The 22,171-nt window shown below is 37.2% G+C and overlaps 1 protein-coding gene across 3 annotated transcripts in view; it reads right to left on the bottom strand.

The window, feature by feature from the left end:
• Positions 1-22,171, bottom strand: part of LOC129744564 (speract receptor) — a 161,373-nt gene that overhangs the window by 70,596 nt on the left and 68,606 nt on the right. For all 3 annotated transcript variants that reach the window (XM_055737150.1, XM_055737151.1, XM_055737152.1), the window contains exon 2: positions 12,561-13,445. In XM_055737150.1, coding sequence (XP_055593125.1) covers positions 12,561-12,894 — 334 coding nt within the window. In that variant the 5' untranslated portion in view covers positions 12,895-13,445. The remainder of the gene's footprint in view (positions 1-12,560; positions 13,446-22,171) is intronic.

The raw sequence follows: 22,171 nt of genomic DNA, 5'->3' as shown, positions 1-22,171 counted from the left end.
TGGATTTTGAACCTTCATTCAGATTTTTTTTTTGTAAACTGACTTACTTTAGCTAGCTTTTTTTACTACTCTTGTTTTTTTTACTACTCTTGTAAACTCGATTAAAATTTAAGACTAAGTTAAAACCTTTGATTTTGAAGAATCTGAAAAAAATGTAAATTTTGTAAATAAAATTTCCAGCTGATTTTTTACATAAGAATAAAAAACAAGTTCAAAAATTATCATTTAATATTTATTATTTCATAATTTAAATCCTGTTATCAAAGTTTTCAAAATCTTATTTTTTATATGTGATTTTCACCAGGTTTGTGTTTCTATTCTAACTTTGACAAATTTAAAATTTTAATTTAGAATCAAGAATCAAAGTTATCTTGGAGTTTGGAGATTTCTCCTTTAATTTGAATCCCTGATGAAATTTTAACATCGATTTTTAATATTGATCATAAAACTTAAATTTGAGCTTAATCTGAATACAAACCTTGAATTTTAGTTTCAAGTCTGAATTCTGCATTTTGAACCCAAATTCTAAGCCTGAATCTAAATTCCGGATAAGAAATCCAATGAATTTGAAAACAAGAAGCAAAATTTGTATCAGAACACTTGACCAGAAATCTTTTATTTGAATTTGAAGTTATGGTTTTCAATATGTTTTTTTAATTATTTATTCGTAATTGAACTTAAAAAATTTTAACAAAATTGTGAATAACGAAATTTTTACATATTTTTAATTTCTGGACTCATGAAACTTTTTTTATGACTCAACTCTGCACATAAATTGAGAATAAAAATTTCAGATCCAAATTTTTAAAGTGGTTTGAATTTCAAATATTTTTTTTTTTTTCATATTCCGAAATTCAGAGTTTTGAATATGGAAAGTTCATCACATTTAAGATTGAAATGCAACACTTATGTTGGATCAAGTATCCGGGCTTGGCAAATCCAGGCAATTTTATCCTGAAACCTTGCGAAATAAGGGCATATTGTTTTAAGTTTTTCTAATAACCCGTCCAATACGCAGGCAAATTTCAGAATTATTCCTCTAAAATAAAGAAGAAAAACACACGGATTATTGTTTTTAATTTTTTCGAAACACATCAGACGATTCAGAATCATTAGAAAAATCAATCTTCCAAAAAATCGTTTATGTTTTTTGTTATGAATTTTATTAAAAAAAATATTTGGAGACAAGATACATGATTCTAAGGGCACAATTGAAATTTTCGTTTGATTTTGCAAATAGAGTGAGAAAATCTGGTCCAAATCCGTATAATCTGGTAAGCTTAGTCTAACTTTATTGGGATTCAATATTTGGGACACAATTACTATCAACAAGTGAGAAATTTTTTGATAAACTGTTGTAGAATTGTGGTCCTGGAATGAGATTTCGAGATTTTGGAGTCAAGATTGTTACACTATTGTTACTCTTGAATCATTTACGTAGTTCATCAAAATTTGATTAGAAAATTCAAACTTATGTTTAGTACAACATTTCACTTGGCATCTTCGGACCTTCATGGGGGGGGTTTAACCCCCAAAACCCCCCCCCGTTCCTACGGCCATGCTCGGAGGCATAGAGAATTAGCACTATTAGCTACAAGAGGTTGCTTCTCTGGGGTTACCAGAAAGCAACATGCGAGAAACTCAGTTCGCTCACGGGCTAAGGTTATCAGCCATCGGAATCAACGAATCATTGATTCCGGTACCTGTCAGCGTATGGTGCGAGACGAGAACTACTTCAAGGGTAGCGATGCCGACGATGACGATGATTGCCAAGATTCTGCCAATCCTGAACCGACTATGAGACGTAGTCAGCGAATCAGAGAACCTACAATGCGCTACGTGGCTAACGTAGCTGCTGGTATTTATGAGGAGGTACCTCAAATCATCAGCGAACTGAAGCGCGGTACAAATGGGTCTTCTGGAAGACACCTATCGCCAAATGGATAGCTACTCTGGAGAAGTACGCGACATGGGGAGCGGTTAACTTACCCTAGGTCACAGGTTTCATGACATGAACGTTCACTGGACGAAGCTGAACGTTGGTGAAGTTATCACCGAAGAGTCGTTCAAAGAGTTGATCGGTTGTTTGCAGTATCTGGCGATATCATCGAGACCAGATATTTGTGCAGCGGTTAGCGCACTAAACCAATAACAGGCCAGTCTGGCTGATAGCCACTATTCAACAAGGCCTGAAGCGTATTCTGCCTTCGACGTATGACCGATATGGCGTTGGCGTTGGCGTCGTGGTCAACAAAACGTCAGCAGACGGTCAGTCTGTCGTTGACAGAAGCTGAGATAAGAGCCCTTTGCCATGCAGTCAAGGAAGGTTTGTGGTTATCAAACTTCCTAAGTGAATTGGCTGTGGTTAGCACTCATTTCACTTCCATCCCGTGCACCCAGTAGCTGAAAAAGGCGTGGATTCATCAGCGGATGAAGCATCTGGATGTGAAGTATGCATTCATCAGCAAGATCGTAAAAAGCGGTCAGCTTTCTTGGAGACACATCTCTACTGAGGATCAGCCAGCTGATGCGTTCACGAAGGCGTTACCAAGGGCGAGTCACGCGAAGCTGTTCAGCATTCTCAATGTGCGAATTGAGGGGAGGTGTTGATACTCACGATTTCGCCGGATCCAAATTGCTGCCGATTGCAGCGGAACCAAAACATTGCTATTTCCAATTCGCAATCAAGAACAATAGATCAATGATTGCTGATGACAGATGATGATGATAAACGCGGTACAAATGTTCACATCATCCCGCGGTTAGGCGGGAATACTCGAATTGGGTTTGTGGTAACACAACAGTGTTGCCAGATATTCTGGGTAAGAATATCAAAGTACTCATTGAGAAATGAGTACTTTCCCGGTTAGGGAATATGAGAAGTGAAAGTGACAATTAGCTATCGCTAATTAATATGGTTGTATTCTAATGACCTCACAGACGAAACACGAATAAACATAACTCTATTCCACCACTGAAACCTGCGTTGATTACTCACTTCAACAAATCTGATTGAGATCTTCAATTCTCTCTAATGGTGTTAATTAGAGCAACAATTCGAAGTTTTGATGAGAAAAATGATAGGTATATTTATTCTATTTAAACCTGTCATTTTAGGACAGCGGCATTTTACAATCATGATGGGGGCATACAAAAACACTCTTTTATTCCACTTTCCAATCCTTCTGAAACCATCATAAAAGCTTAAATTTGTTTTGCTTCTAAGGTTCATTTGAATAAGAAACAAAAACAACCCAATTTTTGTTTTGGGCTTCTTTACGTATAGTTTTTAAAAGTCAAAATATTACATCAAAAGGTATCAAAACTTTGAATGAATTTTTAATTTTTTTTTGAGTTGGATTTTTCATAAAATTCTTTCTTGCCTTATGTTTAAAGGGTATCACCCTCAAAATGCATTGATTAGATATGTTGTCTTGTCAGGCATTTCGTAAAACGGCCGTAGGCGCATTTAACCCGATAGGCCCATTTAGGAAACCGTTCCCTAACTTGTTTTATCTGACGATTTGGCCTATTGGTTAGGTTTCGGAGAGGTTATCAGAAGACTCCAGTTCGATTCCTGGTCAAGGCCATATTTTCCATTTGCCATTCATGACCGATGCATTTTGCACTAAACTGTGAGTCGCAGGTCCATCAATCAAAGCAGATGCAAAATAATGTATTTCTGTTTGTAGAATAATACAAACAATTCATGCACACTCACTTATCGGCCCGGTCGAACGCTACTTTATATGTTCGACCCATCCGTAGTTGGTTGTGGGTAGCAATGTGACTTCTTCGTCACTTACTAAAACAACCAGCTGATGCTGTAGTTTGATCACATGAAATGTTTGGCACATGTTTGGCAGTAAAAACAACCCAAAAAAGTTATGAAAGATGTAAAATTTCAAAATAAGACATTTTTATACAAAGCTTGCAGGAGTTTAAGCTACGTTATTAAAACTCATAGACAAAATTGTGGCAGTTTTATTTCTTGTCAAAAACTGCAACAATTAATAAGTTTAAAAGAAATGCGTAAAAAGCGAGAAAATGGTATCGAATTAGATAATGAAGAAATTATTTCAATTTAATTTCTAATTGATGATTGAACACAGTATAGTGAAACTAAAAAACGAAATTAAATTTAAAATGATAATACCATTTGAAGTACATATGTTCTGAGCTCAAAAATATGACATGACAATTCATCAGGAATGCCAACACCGAATCGCGGCACGGTACATTAAAGGCTTTCACAACATTTCCGGAAGAGTGTCACGGAAACTTCCTCACTAATAACAAACTTTCGGAACGAATTATAATGAAAGTGCTTAACTCATTCCCAGCTAACGCCTGGCAAAAGATAATTATTTAAAAGGATAAGCAGTGTCAAAAACGAACACTCTTTTAACCAACTGACTGGCAATGGCCCAAGGCTGGTAAACATCCATAGCGCGAAAGAATTGCTAAGTCGAGTGCCACGCTTTCTGTTTCCGTTTCGTGGGGCGCTAGCCAAAGTGCTGTGAGTAGCCATTCCTTTTAGTCGCCGGAACTGTGGAGAGATAAATTCAATCCATTACGAAAAAAGTGACTAAGATCCGATACTTCCTAACAGCTGCCAGACAGAATGCAGCTGGAAACTGGAACGTGGATCTACTCATCCCAAATGGCTTTTTTGCGAAAGATGTGATACGATACAAACTGTTAAAGAAGAAAAGGGGATTGTCCAGAGCTACCTACCAATAATGATGATAAAAATTTTGTTTCGCGCGAAAAGGATGGTTTATCTCATTGCTTTTAAGATTCCGCTACGTACTACTTGAATGAACCCCGGGCGGATAAGTTGATTAATTCATTAGCTCATCACTTACTTAGTCTAGTTATGGTGTTTTATTTGTGTTTCTGTTTATGAGAGGGTGATGGATAGTCCAATTACCACCAACTGAGTTTAGAAGCAGTTTAAATAGTTTTCAATTGAACTGTTGTTCCAGTTTGTATTTCTATGGAGGTTTCTTACTGCTGATTGTCCCGCGAGTTTATCTTTGCGGGATATAATTGCAATCGCTATTTCAATTCTTTTATTTACGTAAGTTTTTTTTCAATCGGATTTAAATTTAAATTGAAAATCAAACGCAAATTTTAGGTTCATAATCATAAGAATCCAAAATTCTTATAAAATTTAGTAACATTTCTCATGATGAAACGAAAAAACAAAAAAGGAAACGTTTTCTTCACGTGGAAGTTTAACCAGTTTAACCATTAAACTTTGAAAAGGTATAAAGTTTGTGTGAATTTTACAGTCAATTGAGTTTTTATTCAGTTTTTATTAAGTTCTTTCAAGGGAAAACCCCCTTTGGAAAATGATCGTAAACTCTATCAGAAAAAAATCTGTGAAGGCCTGTGAAACTTAAATCTTTGCTGTTTTAATTAGATGGTTATTTTTAAAAACATGAATATTTGTTTTGGACTAAACAAACAATTATTACCATTGATGTTTTATGCCTGGATAGTTAAATAGCATCACAAACATATGAAAAACAATAATATTGAAAAATTGCGATTATAAAAATCTTGTGTTTAAAATTTCCCCGGTTCCGGAATGTCGTTTATCAAAAACCTTTCTAGTAGAAGGGCGATGAAAGTTTAAACAAAGTGAGTTCGATTAATTCAATATTCCAGAAAATGTTATCAGTGGTACCATAACTTTTATTTGTTAAATAATAAAAAACATCCAAAAATTTTGTATGAATAAATATCAGCTAAGGTTGTAAAAGTTCTTTTGAATATATGTGGTTGATCATTACCACTCCAAATGCAAAGAATTCTCCCGTGATTTCAATCCCTTGACGGTGAATATTAACTTTGTAGGGGAAATGAGTGCATAATGGCCATCTTAAGAAGGACGCTTTTTTAACCATAGAAAACAGCTATAAAATGTGAGTTATTCCATTGTCTCCTGTTCAGACACTCGAAAAGTCTATTTCCTAACGGGCTAAAACTTGAGATAAAAACGTTTAAAATGCATTTTAATTTTTTTGCCAAATGCTGAAAATCGGTCACTGTAGGGACATAATTAGAATCCCCACTGGGGCAGTATAAGTACCATTAATCGGGGCACGATGAGCATTTTCTGCCGCAGAATCTAGCAGTGGATTCAATACGATGAAGTCAACTGAATTATCGAGCTACAGCTTGACTGGTTTACATCTGACGATTTGGCCTATTGGTAAGGTGTCGGAGAGGTAATCAGAGGACTCGAGATCGATTCCTGATCAAAGCGAGTTTTTTCATTTCATTTACCAATCATGATCGATGCATTTCGCACTTAACGGTGGGTCGAAGACCCATCAAACAAAACAATTACAAAATAATGTATGACTGTTTGTACACTACAAAAAATATGTTTCTGGTGCTTTGTTTGGCGGATGGTGCTACTAGCCGTATAATTCAACAATCAAAATAATCGATTATGAATGGTGAATGAAAAAAAAAATGACTCATACAGGAATCGAACTCGAGTCTTCTGATTATCTCTCCGACACCTTACAAATAGGCCAAATCGCCAGATGTAAACAAGTCAAGCTGTAGCTCTATAATTCAGTTGACTTTATCAAGTTGAATTCTCTGCTACATTCCCCGGCAGAAAATACTTATCGTGCCCCGATTAATAGTGCTTTGTTAGCCCCGATTCAACAAATTGAAGTAAAAACGCGTTTTTAAATTGATTATAGTGAAAAATCAAATATTTAATGATGATGAAAATTGAGAAACAATGTACATCATGTCACAGTGCGTATATATAAGATCAAAATGATTTAACGATCATGGTTTATTTTCCGGTTCTCACAAAATAGTAATATTTGCGTCACTTCAGAACCCAGTTGATTTTTTAAAATAGTTCTGTAAAGATGATTTCTTTTTGGCTGAAAATTAATACTATAGGAACAACATTACTGTTCCTCATGAAAATTTATTAGAGAACATACGTATTTCCTTAGAAAAGAGGGATGCTTACTATGCCCGGGTTTTCGTTATGCCCTTATCTTCCCTAGTGCAATAGCCGCAAAACCCCACTGTGAGATTTTTTGTTTCCCTCCACACATTGTTCGAAGCTAGGTTTCGAAAATCACACACACCGGGTGAAAACACTAGGTCTAGCCCAGATCCCTGCAACGTTACACGATTTGTCTATGTATCGTGTGCAGAGCTGGGAAAAATTGACAGTGTTCAAGATGGCTACTGTTTTTTCCAATCATTATCAGTTTTCCAAACTCCAACTATGCACCGAGCCACAGTCAGGGATCATCAGCAGGCTGATTATTATGATCGTGAAAATCTCAAGGATAGTAAGCATAGTAAACATTCAATATCAATGGTTTCCATTGAGATGATGCCCTGCTAAATGTTCATTCCCATGCCGGCTGTTGATATTGAAAGGTTGTTATTTTGTTATTTCTCATCTAACCCGGCAACAGCGAAATTCCCATATTATTATTATAAAGTCAAGCTGCTAACTAGATAGCTCATAAAACGAACTGCATCCTGTTTCAGAGAGCAAGGATTTTCCCGCCTTTTTGTTTCCCATTCAATTTCAGCGCACAGTCACGTGTGCATGAATGTAAACCCGAATTTTGCTAAATATCACAGTACCCATTTTCTGTGATAGTCAAAGACCGTTAAAAGTCGATCTCAAGCTCAGTAGCACGTTGACGAACAAACGTACGCTAAATCTCAGCAACTGGCTCTGTCACTACAGTTAAGAAAGTGATTGGGCATGGGTTGAAGCTATCAACGGAAACGCTCTAGACTGATAAACCACATGTTGTGATGGCATGCTTTGGGTTCAAGAAATGATGATGATTTTGATCTAGCTGGCATTTTCGTTAAATGTCAGTCGTTAATGATCACCTTTCCCAACTCTGATCGTGTGACCAACATCTTTTAAATAAGTAGGGGAGAGGAAGGCTATATGCGCATATTAAGGAAAGCACTCATTTTCTCCTATACTCCAAAAGATAGGAGTCTGAAAACTATATGCACATGAGCGCACATCTGTTTTATATACGTTAGTGAAATTTTTCTGTTAAAATCTCTTACAGTTTTTGTGAAAATAATTTTATAATAAAAGAAGTCAAAATAGCCGATTTCCGATACTGGCGGGCTAAATGCGCATATTTATGTTTTTAGCTATATTTCATTACCACTTGCAATATTTTGATATTATTTAATTGAAAATGGTAGAAACGGATGTTAAGCATACGTCAAGGCCGAAATTTTAGTGAAATTTTTTACATCATTAGTTCTTTCGCATGGAACATAGTTAAGTATGCCATATAGCCATATTTCAGGGTAATATTTTGTTCATATTGTATATTTATCGGATCAGTAGGAAGTTCTTCTTTTTTCGCTGTAAGATCGTGAGTTGAGCGTAGATTTCATGTTTAAATGATAGAAAGTAAAAAAATTATAAGACTAATCTATTTTTCTTGATATAGGCATTTAACCCACCTTGATATGGGCATTCAGAACCTGTCTCTTATTCCAATATCTTATCATTTACAACTTTGCCAAAAGCTTCGATTTGTTGAATTTCCGATTTCCAGATGAATAAGAAAGAAAAACCATTAAAACTTTTGTTCACAGAATCTGTACGCACAATAATTAAAGTTCAATATATTATAACAAAACTGGCAAAAATATTGTTTGAATTTTTAAATTTTCTCGACTTTATATAACAATTTAATTTTTTCATGCCATGTGTTAAAAGCGTATTACCCTCAAACTCCACTGATTAGATATGATGAATCTCTAGCCATATCGTCAATCAGCTGTATGCGCATATTACCCAACATGCGCATTTAGGAACACTTCCCCCTAGTCGTGAATCTCGTTTTTAAGCTTTTTTTTCCTCAGATTTAAGCTCTTTTTGCCTTGAGAGCATAGGAGACGAAAGCTTAAATCTGAGGAAAAAGCTTAAATCTGTCAAAACGAGGGGAAAAAAGGGGAAATCTGAGAGATATGCTCCATACGGTTTGAATAGCGTTGCCACCGCCTGGTCTAGCCACAAAAAAAGCAAAGTCAAAAACAAACACAATGGAGTGCATAATAGCATCAACAAACGATGACTGCTACGGGCGAGTGTTCAGCTTCGTATGTGTTAGTAAAAGATTTCAGCCAACGAGATAAAGCTTGCTTCATTTAGAATAGGGACAAACTTTTGCTCATATTGTTGCGCTTCTGGTGGTTTGATTTAGAAGTTTTTAGCACCCACGGGTCGGGAATTTTGTCAGCTTCACGCATGTATTTTTGACATTCCGCAAATCGACTGTACTTTGTAAACAATCAACATGGAAGCCGAAAGAAGAGAAAAATGTGAACAGTTATTTGGAAAATCCATTGTGGTCTGCGTCAAGGCTAGCTGAACAGCTCAAATCACCCAGAAATACCGTATGGCGCGTTATAATTAAATATAAGGAAACATTGACGATGATTCGGAAGCCTTAAGCTAATCGTCGGAGTGGGACTGTCGACCGGAAACTGCGGTAAGGTTTTAGTAAGGTTTTGAAGACGATTGAAAAGAATTCCAATCAGTCGGACCGTGAATTGGCCAGAAAATTCGGTGCTGCCTATAGTACCGTGAGGAGGATTCGACTCCAGGAAGGAATCAAGTCGTTTCGGGCTAACAAACAGCCAAATCGGTCAATAAAAATCAATAGTGTGGCCAAAATCCGTGTTCGGAAGCCATACGACCAGGTGCTGACTAAGTTCGACGAGTGTCTTGTGATGGACGATGAAACCTATGTCAAGACTGACTTTGGGCAAATCTCAGGTCAAAAATTTTACTTTGCAAGGCTCGGGAGGAATGTTCCAGCCAAATTTAAAGATGTTTTTGCCGAAAATTTTCATAAGGAATAATTCAGTAACGTCGGAACTACCCCAAAAATAGTGTCTTCAAAAACTAATATTGCCGTTCTTCCGATCCCATGACCATCCCATAATGTTTTGGAAAGATTTGGCAAGCTTTCATTACAGCAAAGTCGTTCAAGAATGATATGCAGAGAAAGGGGTCCAGTTTGTTCCGCTAAACCTTTAACCCGCCCAACTGCCCCCAGTTCCGCCTTATTGAGAAATACAATCATGAAGAGGACGAAGAAGGTGTGCGCCGCCTAATGAGCCGTGTTACAGGAAAAATTTGAGAATTCGTTCGAGACCGGGACGTTTGTTCCAGTTCTAAATGAAGCAAGCTTTATTTCTTGGCATACTATGATAGTTCAATATGCTTGAAAATATAAAGGGTGATACGGTCAAAATTTGGTCTAGGGAAAACGCGTGTAAATCGGTGAAATAATTTATTTAAAAAATCAAAATAAATTTCTTTTTCAAGTTTAATTAGTATAAAATTCAGGAAAAATATTCAGTTAGGTTTCCGCTTTTCCAAATCCGAATTGTCGGGCCTTACGCTTAACCCCTGCCATCACATTTTGTACAGCCACCTTGTCCACCTTCTTCACCGCAGAAAGCCAGTTTGCCTTGAACTAGTGCTCGTCCTTAGCAGTTTTTTTGGTCTTCTTTAGGTTCCGCTTGACAATAGCCCAGTATTTCTCAATTGGGCGGAGCTCTGGCGTGTTGGGAGGGTTCTTGTCCTTGGGAACCACCATGGCCTCCATGGCCTTTTTACCGTAATGGCAAGATGCAAATCAGGCCAAAACATTACGGAACAACTGTGTTTTTTCAGGAAAGGCAGCAGACGTTTATTCAAACACTCTTTCACGTAAATTTCTTGGTTGACAGTCCCGGAAGCTATGAAAATGCTGCTTTTCAAGCCACAGGAACAGATGGCTTGCCAAACCAGATATTTCTTCGCGAACTTTGACAGTTTCATGTGCTTGAAAATATCTGCTACCTTTCCCCTTCCTTTTGCCGGATGAAACTCCTGTCCCGGAAGCTGCTTGTAGTCGGCTTTGACGTAGGTTTCGTCGTCCATTACCACGCAGTCAAACTTCGTCAGCATCGTCGTGTACAGCCTCCGGGATCGCGCTTTGGCCGTCGTATTTTGTTTATCAGCGCGATTTAGAGTCACTACCTTCTTGTAAGTCGATAGTCCGGCTCGTTTTTTGGCTCGAAGCACGGTTGTAGACGATACACCCAGCTTATTTGCGGCATCTCTGAGAGAGAGGTTAGGATTTCGCTTGAAACTACCGGCAACTCTTTTTGTAGTCTCAGCGGCTTCCGGTTTTCGATTTTCGCGATGCGCGAGCAAAATTTTGATACGCTGCTCTTCTTCCTTGGACGGCATTTTGACAACTGAAGCGTCAATTCAAAAATCAAAATAGGAGCAACATTCTACACACACACCTTCAAAATGAAGGGTGTTCAGGTTTTTTAAATGCAAAATTGAAAGAAATTCGTCAAGTTGATATCGACCACATTTTGACCGTATCACCCTTTATGCCACACTTTCCCTTCCGGCTGCTCAATAATACTCTTGTCCGGGAAGCTGCCTAAAGTATGCCTTGTCGTAGGTTTCGTCGTCCATTACCACGCAATCAAACTTCGTCAACTAAATATGTCGTAAACAGCTTCCGAGATTTTGTTTTGACGTAAGGTTTTGCTTATCGTTGCGATTTGGATAACCTGCGGCTACCAGCTTTCGTTTTCCCCCAGATCCAGGATTCCTAGTTGTCGACAAACGTTCCCCGAACACTTCACGTCGGTTTATTTGGCCACATTCAACGATTTAGCTTTATCTGCGTGCATATAGTATAGTTTAGAATTTCACGACGCATGTACAAAATTTTGAATTGTAGCTTTTCTAGTTTGGAAGCCATTTTGATAACTAAAGATCTTATGTACAAATCCAAATAGAAGCATCATCCTACAAACACCTACAAAAAGGGGTGTTCAGGTTTCTATATGAATGATTAGAAAAAATACGGCGAATTTAAGTTGACTACTCTTTGATCCAAATACCTTTTTCTTAAATACTTCTATTTAAAAAGCATCACATCGACTGGTTTGGAAATAAATATTGGTTTTTGAGTTTCTTATGATGAATGCCGAAGTTTTGGATGAAGAAATAAAATTCGTATTGAAATATTGAAAACAATATATTTGGGTACAAGAGACTTGGTAAATACTCATCTATGAAACTTGGTTTCCCGGTGTGCACGAATGTGCAATAAACGACTTGAAAGGTCTTGAAGAGACAAGAAAAAGTTTATATGGAACCAAGAATATCTACTAGAGGAGAAATATGTTATTTATTGAATAACTTGTACTAATTTCAGTGGCGTTTATGAATCATGAACACTTCATTTATTACTTCTACTATTGCTTCGAAAATCACCCATGATATATTTTCTTGGCCCCTAAGGTAAATTGAAGCTTTATAAACAAGTTGTATGGGGATGCTGAAAATTTTGAAAACTAAACGTGGACAACTGCTTGGAATATAAACCTAAAATTGAATCAATGGTAAACCATTGACCAAACATTGGATAAGTCCAAAAGCTATGATGACAAGAACAAACACAATTATGTATTGCAACTGGTAGAAAACTAACCTGGCCTCGCGTATTCCCGATCCCCCGGCCGGCGCTGAGATCCGGTGATGTAACCCACGGTGAAGACATCGCCACCGATCATCACGGTAAAGCTGGTTAAAATTATCACAACTATTGCCACAAACATCAATTCACATCTAGCTTTGGGGGAACTGAGACGACGACAAGACGACGATCGTTTGCACCTGTGCCGATGACTAAAGTGGCCACAATCACTACTGACACATTGGCCGCCTTCTTCCAGCCCCGGGCAGCGAATTCGAGAATAGTAACATGGCCGCTCAAAACTTTCATCTTCGTTGGCCTTCTGGGAAGTGCCAATTCGAAACCTCATGCTATTCGGCTTATTACGTTTTATCACAGAGCCACCCACAGCGATTAACCTTGCTGCACCGTTTGCGAAACTCACAGCGGAACCATTCACTACTAGGACCGACTTTTTTCTTCGATGGCACGGGTTGGTTTAACATTTTATAGCAATCGCACATTTTTCACATGTATACTTCACATTCCAGCGATCTTCTTCTGGCACGTGCAATTTTAGCAATCGAAAATGGTAGCTGAAGTGGAACATATAAAACACCTCTGAACTTGCACACGCGGGACCCCTGCAGCCGTTAGATGTGATGTCGTTGTGAAGACAAAACTTGAACTGCACTCACTCACGAGTGACAGTCAACAAACTCGTCGGTGGATGTCACTATTTTTTTTTTCTTCCCTCTACCAAACCATAATTAATTGCATCCGATTCGATTAATTTTCAATAAAATTTGCAACACTTGCACCGGTGGCGATTGATGATATGATGGGAAACTGCTAATGGCCGGATGTTTGCAGCCTGCCGCATCTATTCCTTCATTTAGCATAGGCCGGAATGACTGTCATCTGAAAATTTGATTGGAAAAAAAGGTGTTAATTATTTTAGCATTATTATAGGTTGCTTTAGGGATGTGTGAGACATCCCTAAAGTTTCGTTTTTTAACATATAAAAAATTGAAACCAAATAACTAAAAAAAAATATCAAACGTTAAGATCTGGTGTTGTGTCGAAATAACGGATTTTGGGAGGCGAAAAACAGTAGGATTTAGTCGTGTATTGGAAAAAGCAACAGTTTCTTTGTGAGTATGGAATGCATGGATCTAAATTGCTTCACTCAAAATTTCATCAATTTCCATCCATGCATTCAAAAGTTTTTCGCGAAACAAAGGGTTGCATTTTAAAACCCTGCATGGTACTTTCAATCAGCACTCTTCAAGTTTTAAAGGTTGCGAAAACAAACAAATCTGATAGTTAAACTAAACTAGCCGATTATTCTTTTTTATGAATCTTTCATATTTTTGGAAATATGTTAGTAATATCATCTAACTTACTTTTCATTCAAAAAAAATATACGAAATATGTTTCATTTAAAAACAGAAATTCTGACTCTGTGATTTTAGCCAAAACTTCCGTGATGGTTTTCTGTGATGCTATTTTAGTTGGGAAAAATAACCATCTTATCATACTTTTCTAATCCAAAGTAAGAAATCTAAATTTTACAATTTTGGAAATCCATTCAAAATTCCAAAATTCAGGGAAAGCTGTGAATATTTCAGAATTCTGTGTTCTGTGAAATTTTGTGAAATTTCAGATTTTTCTGTGATTTCGGCAACTTTGTTCCCAACCCCGCCTTCAAAAGACGTTTCCTTAAACTGACATAAATCAAAGCCAATCATTATTTTTACTTATTGTTTGCGCGGAATGTTTCAAAAAATTCAACATTAAATTCAACATATATAAATCTATAAACACCCAAAGAAATCGTCAGCGACAGAATCATTTGCTGCTATCACACTACAAAACATCCTATGTAAGCATGTTGATCTGGAAGATATGCAAACGACGACACAGGAATCCAATTCGCATCGCGCCATTTTTCAAGACATCAAGATAAAATCCAATATATTCTTGGTGGCTCACCCACCGTTGTTGCGTTGCTGCCTGACCTGGATGTTCTAGCTTTGGCTTAGTGGGTGAGCCAGCAGGATACGGAAGCTTTCGTGCTGCCCAATTTATTTGGTTTTAGCCTGTCGTATTCAATTTTATTCCCCCCAGTGTGAAGACAGTTCGTATAACTTCGGAGTAGATATAGTTGACTCGAAGCATATCGTTTCCAGTTGAGCTCATAGATTTACTTGGAAGTCACAATCGCAATCTTTCAAGAGGTATTTTTCAAAACTTTATTTCAATCTATATCTATATATATCTTAGAGTTTCTATATCTTAGATTTAAAGAATGATTATTTTAAACATAACGAAAAAATCGAAGCTTTTAGACAAAAAAACATGAAGTTATTTTTTAAATTATCTACAGAAAATCCATCTGGTCCACGACTCTTTTCATTATTAAAAGATGAATTTACCAGTCGAACCTCGTTTACACTAGCTGGTTTTTGTAAAACGGTTGTATTTTGTAGACTGTTAATATAAGACAAAGGATCATTTCCAGGGTCAGATGAGATTTCATCAGCTAGTTGTTTCCCAATCGTAGAAAAATGTTTGTTAAATTTATCAGAAACATCAGAACTGGAGGCTTGGTCATTCGACCAAAAGTCCTGAGACCGAAAACCATTCGTCCGAAAGTCATCAACAGGTCGAATAGGTCACTAGGCCGAATGGGTTATTCAGCCGACGGTTATCCAGCCGACGGTTATCCAGCCGAAGGCTATTGGGCCGAAAGAATGCCATGCCGAAAATATGTTCGGCCAAATGGTTACTAGGCCGAATGGTCATTAGGACGAATGGTCGTTAGGCCGAATGGCCGATAGGCTGAATGGTCGTTAGGCCGAATGGTCGTTAGGCCGAATGTATGCCAGGCCGATAAGACATATTAACGCTTGTTCGCATGTTGGGGCGAAAGGCAGAATGGTCGCTAGGCCGAATGGCTGTTAGGCCGAATGAACTATAGGCCGAAAGTTCTTATAGCCGAATGGTTATTAGGCCGAGTTGTGATAACCATTCGGCCTGATGACTATTCGGCCTAACGACCATTCCGACTAGCTACCGATCGACCCAACATGAAAAAAGCGATATGTCTTATTGGTCTGGCATAAATTCGATCCAACGATCATTCAGCCTAACAACCATTCTGCCTAACGACCATTCGGACTAATGACCATTCGGCTTAGCATCCATTCGCCTTCACGACCATTTGGGCCGACGACCATTTGGGCCAAATAACCTTCGGCCTAATGTCCCATTCGGCTTAATGTCCCATTTGGCCTATTGTCCTATTCGACCAAACATCCTTCGGCCTTTCAACCCATTCGACCTAGCGACCTTCAGCCTAACATAGGGTTGCCATCCGTCCCGCAAAAGCGGGACGTGTCCCACTTTTTTGTTGAATGTCCCGCCGTCCCGCTTTTTTCTCTAAATGTCCCGCTTTTTTCATGGAAAACAACAAATAACGTATTAATATGAGATAACCATGGAAAATAACCGTGTTTCTGACAAAAACCGTGTAAATAGAAGTCATGCACGAAAAACTGAGCAAAACCAATCCACGCTTAGTACAATCTCTATTAGAGATGTATCAAATACTCGGTTGGCCGAACATTCGGCGCCGAATACCGCCAAAAAACCGTTAAGCCGAATATTCGGCTCACCGAATAGTTGAGCTAGATATTCGGCCGAATAGGTCGAATAGGCCATATATTTATTTTTTCAAATTTATTGAAAAACAGATTTCTCAAATTTTTCAACTGATGTTGGATATTTTATAAAATATTCATGAGGTATCTTGAAAAACCTCCAAAATCATCAGAAACTCATGAATTCAGTAAAACATTTTAGATGTATCCATGTATTTTTCTTTGTAGATAGCTTTATACTTTGATTTACATACGTATATTCCAAATTTACTTGATATATCCAGGCTTGCCCATAAACCAAATAAAAAATTCGAGAAAAGTTAAATCTGACCGGCATGGTCACATATTTTTTTAAACTTTCCGCATTTCACTCGGGTTTGTTCAGATTTTTTGCTTAAGGGGGGGGGGGGGGGGGGGGGGTAGGGTCTAACACTTTCAAAAAATCGATTTTTTTATTTTTTTATTTTCTTATTGTAAAACATTTCAAGAATGTTGTGTCAAATTTTCAAGTCAATTGAAGCAAAACTGTAGAAATTATAGGCCTTTATCTCCTCCTATCTAATACTGCAAGAAAGCAAGAGCAGAAACTTCAAACGCGTTTTTCTCGAAAGCTCATTTTTAAAGTCCGTGGACATCGTCATTTGAAAACTACTTATCCGATTCTTTTCAAATTTGGAACATATATTCTACATATAAAATACCAGACCCCAACGTTTTTCTTTTTTATTTTTTTTTACTTTTAGGAGATTTTACAGGTAAAAAATGGCGGATTTTTTCGTGAAAAATCGTAGTTTTTACTTCAAACAGCCACAAAAATTTCATAAAAAAAATTTTAAGTTAAAGAAAAACGTTGGGGTCCAGAAAAACTTTTATTTAAAATATTTTGCTCTGATTTTTTGACTTCAGATGATTCTGTGCTGAGATACAGTATCCACCGCAAATACTGTTTTCTAAAAGGCATCCTCGAAAGTGCTCTGTCACCGGCTCATTTTTCAATATTTTTCTACAAAAAAATTACTAAATGTTGTTTTAACAATGCTTTGTATAATGCAAAAAATTTGAATACATTTGTTTGAACGATAGCTCGTGAAAATGGTGTTTTTTTCTACCCGTTAGACCCTACCCCCCCCCCCCCCTTAATTAAATAAAGAAAAAACAAATCTCGCTTTGAAAATTTATAAATTTTCTGTTATAAAACGATTATTAAGAGTAAATTTATTCGTTTGATTCGATTGGAACACTGGTGTTGTAATTCGATGAAAACTTTTAAATTGAAGTGATTTTATTTCTTTTTCCTCTTGTATGTTTGAGAATAACGCCTAATTTCTGTTCAGATTTTCCCTATTTTTTTTCATGTTTTTCAAAAAATCGTTCAGACTCGGAAGTGTATATAAGTGTCGTAGAAAGTAATGTATGCTTGAAGTCAGAGATCATCGTTCTTTTTGTCAACTATTTTGATAACATCTAGCAAAAATTAGACATTCATCTATTTCGATATTTTAAAAAAAGCTATTTCAAATAGCTTAAAACCTGTTTTGAAATGTTTTGTTCCAGATTTCACTGGAATCCTTTCTCTTTCGTAATTAACGTACTAGAACACAAGTAATCTGATGTCTTTTAAGCTTATGGTGGTAATTTTGAAAATAAAATAGACCTCTACCTAAAAAAGATCTGATACATCTGGTTGGAAATAATCGACTTTAAAACATGAGGGGCATAATGATGGCAGAAATATAAGATTTCTAATAGAAATAGTAGTAGAAATAGAAGTACATATTTCTATTGAAAACTCAACACAATATTCGACCGAATATTCGGCCGAATATTCGTTTGGCCGAATAATTGAAAAGGTCAATATTCGGTATTCGGCTGTTCGCCGAATACCACTATTCGGTACATCTCTAATCTCTATGAATAACTTTGGTTCATGGTATACGTAAAAGTTTGACAATACAATAAATCTGTTTTAAAAAGTTTCTTAAATGTCCCGCTTTTTTCGACTGTGTCCCGCTTTTTTGTCGTTAAATGTCCCGCTTTTTTCTGAAAGTATCTGGCAAGCCTAGCCTAACATCTTTCGGCTGAATGTCCGGGCCCCTATTTATGTTTCTCCAGAGCTTGGAATTTGGAGTATTGTTTAACAATCGACTGTTCCAGAAATTATAAGCACACTTTAAAAAATATAAAAAATAAATTGTTTTATAAAAATTTTTATTGCCAGGATTCGCACTTTTCCTCGAACATGACTAATAAGCTTATGCACAGTTGCATTATCCACTTTTGATCAATCCTTTTTAAATTTTTCGATGTCATCAGCTGGTTTAATGTATTTTCCTAGCTTTGCATTGGTCAAAGCCCAAAAAGTCTCGATTGGCCATGTCTCAGGGCAATTTGGCGGATTCAAGTTTTTTGGCACAAAACAGATGTTTTGACTTTTGTACCACCTAGTGTGTCTTTGGCGTAATGACATGATGCCAAATCGAGCCAAAATATGATGGGTTCATCATGCTGCTTGATCATCGGCAATAAACGCCTCTGGAGGCATTCCTTTTTTTCTCAGCGGCCAACCAAACAATTAAAAATATTTGTGAAGGAGTTTTAAATCTTCTTCCATGTTGGTTGTAACAGCATTTAGACAGTTTTCATGATCAAATATGGCCGTATCATCAGCAAATATACGAGGTATACCACGCAGCGGTAATTTGCTGAGATCATTGATGCATAGTAAAAACAGTAAAGGTCCTATATTGCTGCCTTGTGGGACACCAATTTCCAAGCTCTCTAGAGAGCTCTTTGCCTCACCTAAGATGACAAATGGTTTCCTGTAAGCCAAGTAGCGTGTATAAGATTGTTGGCTAGGACTTTATTCCACAACACTCCAATTTTATCAGTAATATACAGTAATGTATGATTAAAAGTGTCGAAGGCCTTCTTAAGGTCTAGGAAGAGTCCACCCACGATTTTTTTGGCATCTATTTTTTCAATTGCAGAATCCTTGATATAGTTCTGGGTGTTCATTGTTTCCAATGTGACGTACGGGCTAGATATTTTTCCGCACTCGCAAATTGCCTGCCACATTATCAACTTCTTGCCAAAATTTTTGGTTAAAAGGGCTTTCTCCGTTTCGGGGATATTCTTGTCCTGGCGTACAGTGAAATATTGTGACCCAGGAAGGGTTTTATAATCCAATTTCACATACGTTTCATCGTGCATGATAATGTACCCAAAACTTTTGCAAAATATTGAATCATACAGTTTCCGGGCTATTTGACAGAAGTGGCTTAATTTGGATTCCTTTAAGGTTTTTTCTGCTTCCGGTACGTCTTGATCCCAAGTCGCTCTTTAGCACGTATCAAGTTAGACGTCGAGGTCCCGATTTTTCTCGCCACATCCCGAACGGAAGCCGATGGTTTCTGTTTGTAGGCATCCCTGACCTTTTTGTCGGAAGATCGCAGCAAGCCGTGCTCGAGAACGGAAGTGTTTTTTTTTCGCCGTCGCGTTTTTCTCGTTTGTTTTCTCGCGAATTGAAAAATACTGTTATTTTGTTCTATTTCGAGACTTCTGTAGCGATCGATTCATTTAAAAAATGATTGAAATGCATCCAAATTACTTGCATAGAAATGCAATTGGTGTTTTGTTGTATTGGACGGATCTTGCGAGATTTCGAAATTGCAGCGCACGTTTTCCCCCCGTCTGTTAAAACCGTGTTTGTTAAATTTTTTGAAATAGTGAAACATGTTTAAAAATTTCTACAGAAGCTAATAAAAAGATGACTCGTGGATGGGTCGTCTAAGTTTTGGTTGGAAGTGATTTAATAGCGCATTCAAAAATGTTTGTGAAACCGCAAGACGAGACCGTGGAAAATGAATAGGTTGTGGGATTTTCGTTTGCAGTTGAGGTTAACAGAAAAATATTTTCTAAATCACAATGTCCAAAGATGAAAAGTTTGAAATTAAGAATGAAAGTGCGTGTTGAGAAATTAATATTTTGAGAGCAGCTGAAAAATTCATTTTAAAAGGGACGTGAAAGCGAGAATTATTTGTGATTTAGTTTTCATTGAGCAAACGTCTTGAAGTTGTCTTGTTGCATACCGCGGATTACTGCGATTATGTAAACTGGTTAACTGTTTAGGACGAAAAAAGTGAGAAAACGTGTTTTCTGGAAGAAAAGGGGTTAGATTTTGATTTTTTTTTTTTGAATATATCTCCGGCGAAAGCAGTATCGCAGTATCATCACTAATGATGATAGTGATTCCCAACGAGAGCCAAAACCCGGTGAGCCAATTCCAATCTTTCGCCTTTATATTCTTTTCATTTATGCACTAGTTGATGGTTTTTAAATGTTTGCATTTTCATAATGTTTTTTTTAATCATATAAGATTTACATTTTTTATAAGTAAACTGAATACAACCACCTACTTTTAAAACTGAAAGTTTATTATTTGCAGAGAGGTTTTGAAGTTATCTCACTATCAAATTCTCTTAAAAGGTAAAATATTTGAAGAACCTTTCGAGCTCTTAACAGACCTCGATAGGTTTAGTGTTCTATTAATGTTTCCGTTTCTTTTTTATTTTCACGAGCGAGTAAAGGCGCTATATCCTTGGTCTAAGATCAGAAATGATTGTACACTGAAATCCAAAACAGTTCAACGCAGAAAAATACAAGTAAATTTAAAAAAAACTTTCATCGAATTCATCAAATTTTTAAAAAGAATTTTAGTCTTAAGTTTTGTGATTTCTGTGTACCAAATAAATCATTTCCAGCCGAGGAAGAATGGCTCTAGTGATTGGTGAAGTTTTTTTATATTTAGCATGTTATTTTCATCACGGAGCATTTTTCTTAGCATGCTTCCAACGATCCCCTTTGAAACGTATGGTACTGGTGGTCCACGTTTCTTCCTGTTCCTGTGTTCCAGATGTCTTTGCGTTCTCTGCTCCATAGTAGGCCCAACCATTTTATGTTTTTGATCATTTTGATGTTTATTTATGTTAAAATGATCAAAAACATGAACAAAGACAAGAATAATAATAATACACACTTATTATTCTTTGGGACTCAGACATAAGTTCTGGCTATGGAAGTACGATTAGTAGGCATCCCTGACCTTTTTGTCGATAGCAGGACTTACAGGACCAGATTTTCGACCACTCCACGGTTCATCTTCAAATGGGCAATGTTCACCATATTTTTAATAGCTGTCGCTAACATCATATTCTCTGGTCAGTTTTCTCAATGAGATTCCACTAACAGTACACCATTTGTGCCCGATACATTTTCTCTTCTCCGGAGTAAAGAAATATAATCACTTTTTTTGTGGTAGAAACAATCGACTGGAAATATGTTTTTTCGGGGAGTTTTTTCGGGTTGCAGTCTTGTTTTTAGCAAAAACGACGTATTGATTTACGTTTCCAACGTTTCGATCCTTATTGGATCCTCTTCAGGGACTAAAATAGTGTTTATTTAAAGTCTGCTCCATTAATTATTGGAACAAATTCTTTTGCTCATTGTGGCGCTCCTAGTGGACGGATTTGGAAACTTTTTTCACCCAATCCCAATCTTTCAGACCGCGATTTGGCCAATAAGTTCCAGGCCGCTCACAGTACGGTGCGACGAATTCGTCTCCGGGAAGGAATAAGGTCATTCCGAGCCAGCAAACAGCCAAATCGGACGCTGAAGCAGAACAATATGGCCAGAATCCGTGCTCGAAAGCTGTACGACCAAGTGCTGACCAAGTTCGACGGATGTATTCTGATGGACGATGAGACCTACGTGAAGGCGGACTTTGGGCAAATCCCAGGTCAAAAATTTTATTTGGCGACGGCTCGGGGGGATGTACCTGCAAAATTTAAGTTCGTGTTTGCGGATAAATTCGCCCGCAAGTACACGATTTAGCAGGGGATATGCAGTTGTGGACAGAAAACCAAAATCTTTCTCACTGACAAGACAATGACATCAGAAGTCTACAAAAAAGAGTGTCTACAGAAA

The sequence above is a fragment of the Uranotaenia lowii genome, chromosome 2 (genome assembly GCF_029784155.1).
Source record: "Uranotaenia lowii strain MFRU-FL chromosome 2, ASM2978415v1, whole genome shotgun sequence".
NCBI classification, from domain to species: domain Eukaryota; kingdom Metazoa; phylum Arthropoda; class Insecta; order Diptera; family Culicidae; genus Uranotaenia; species Uranotaenia lowii.
The sequence above is the reverse complement of the archived record's forward strand: the minus strand, read 5'-3'. Positions and strand labels throughout refer to the sequence as shown.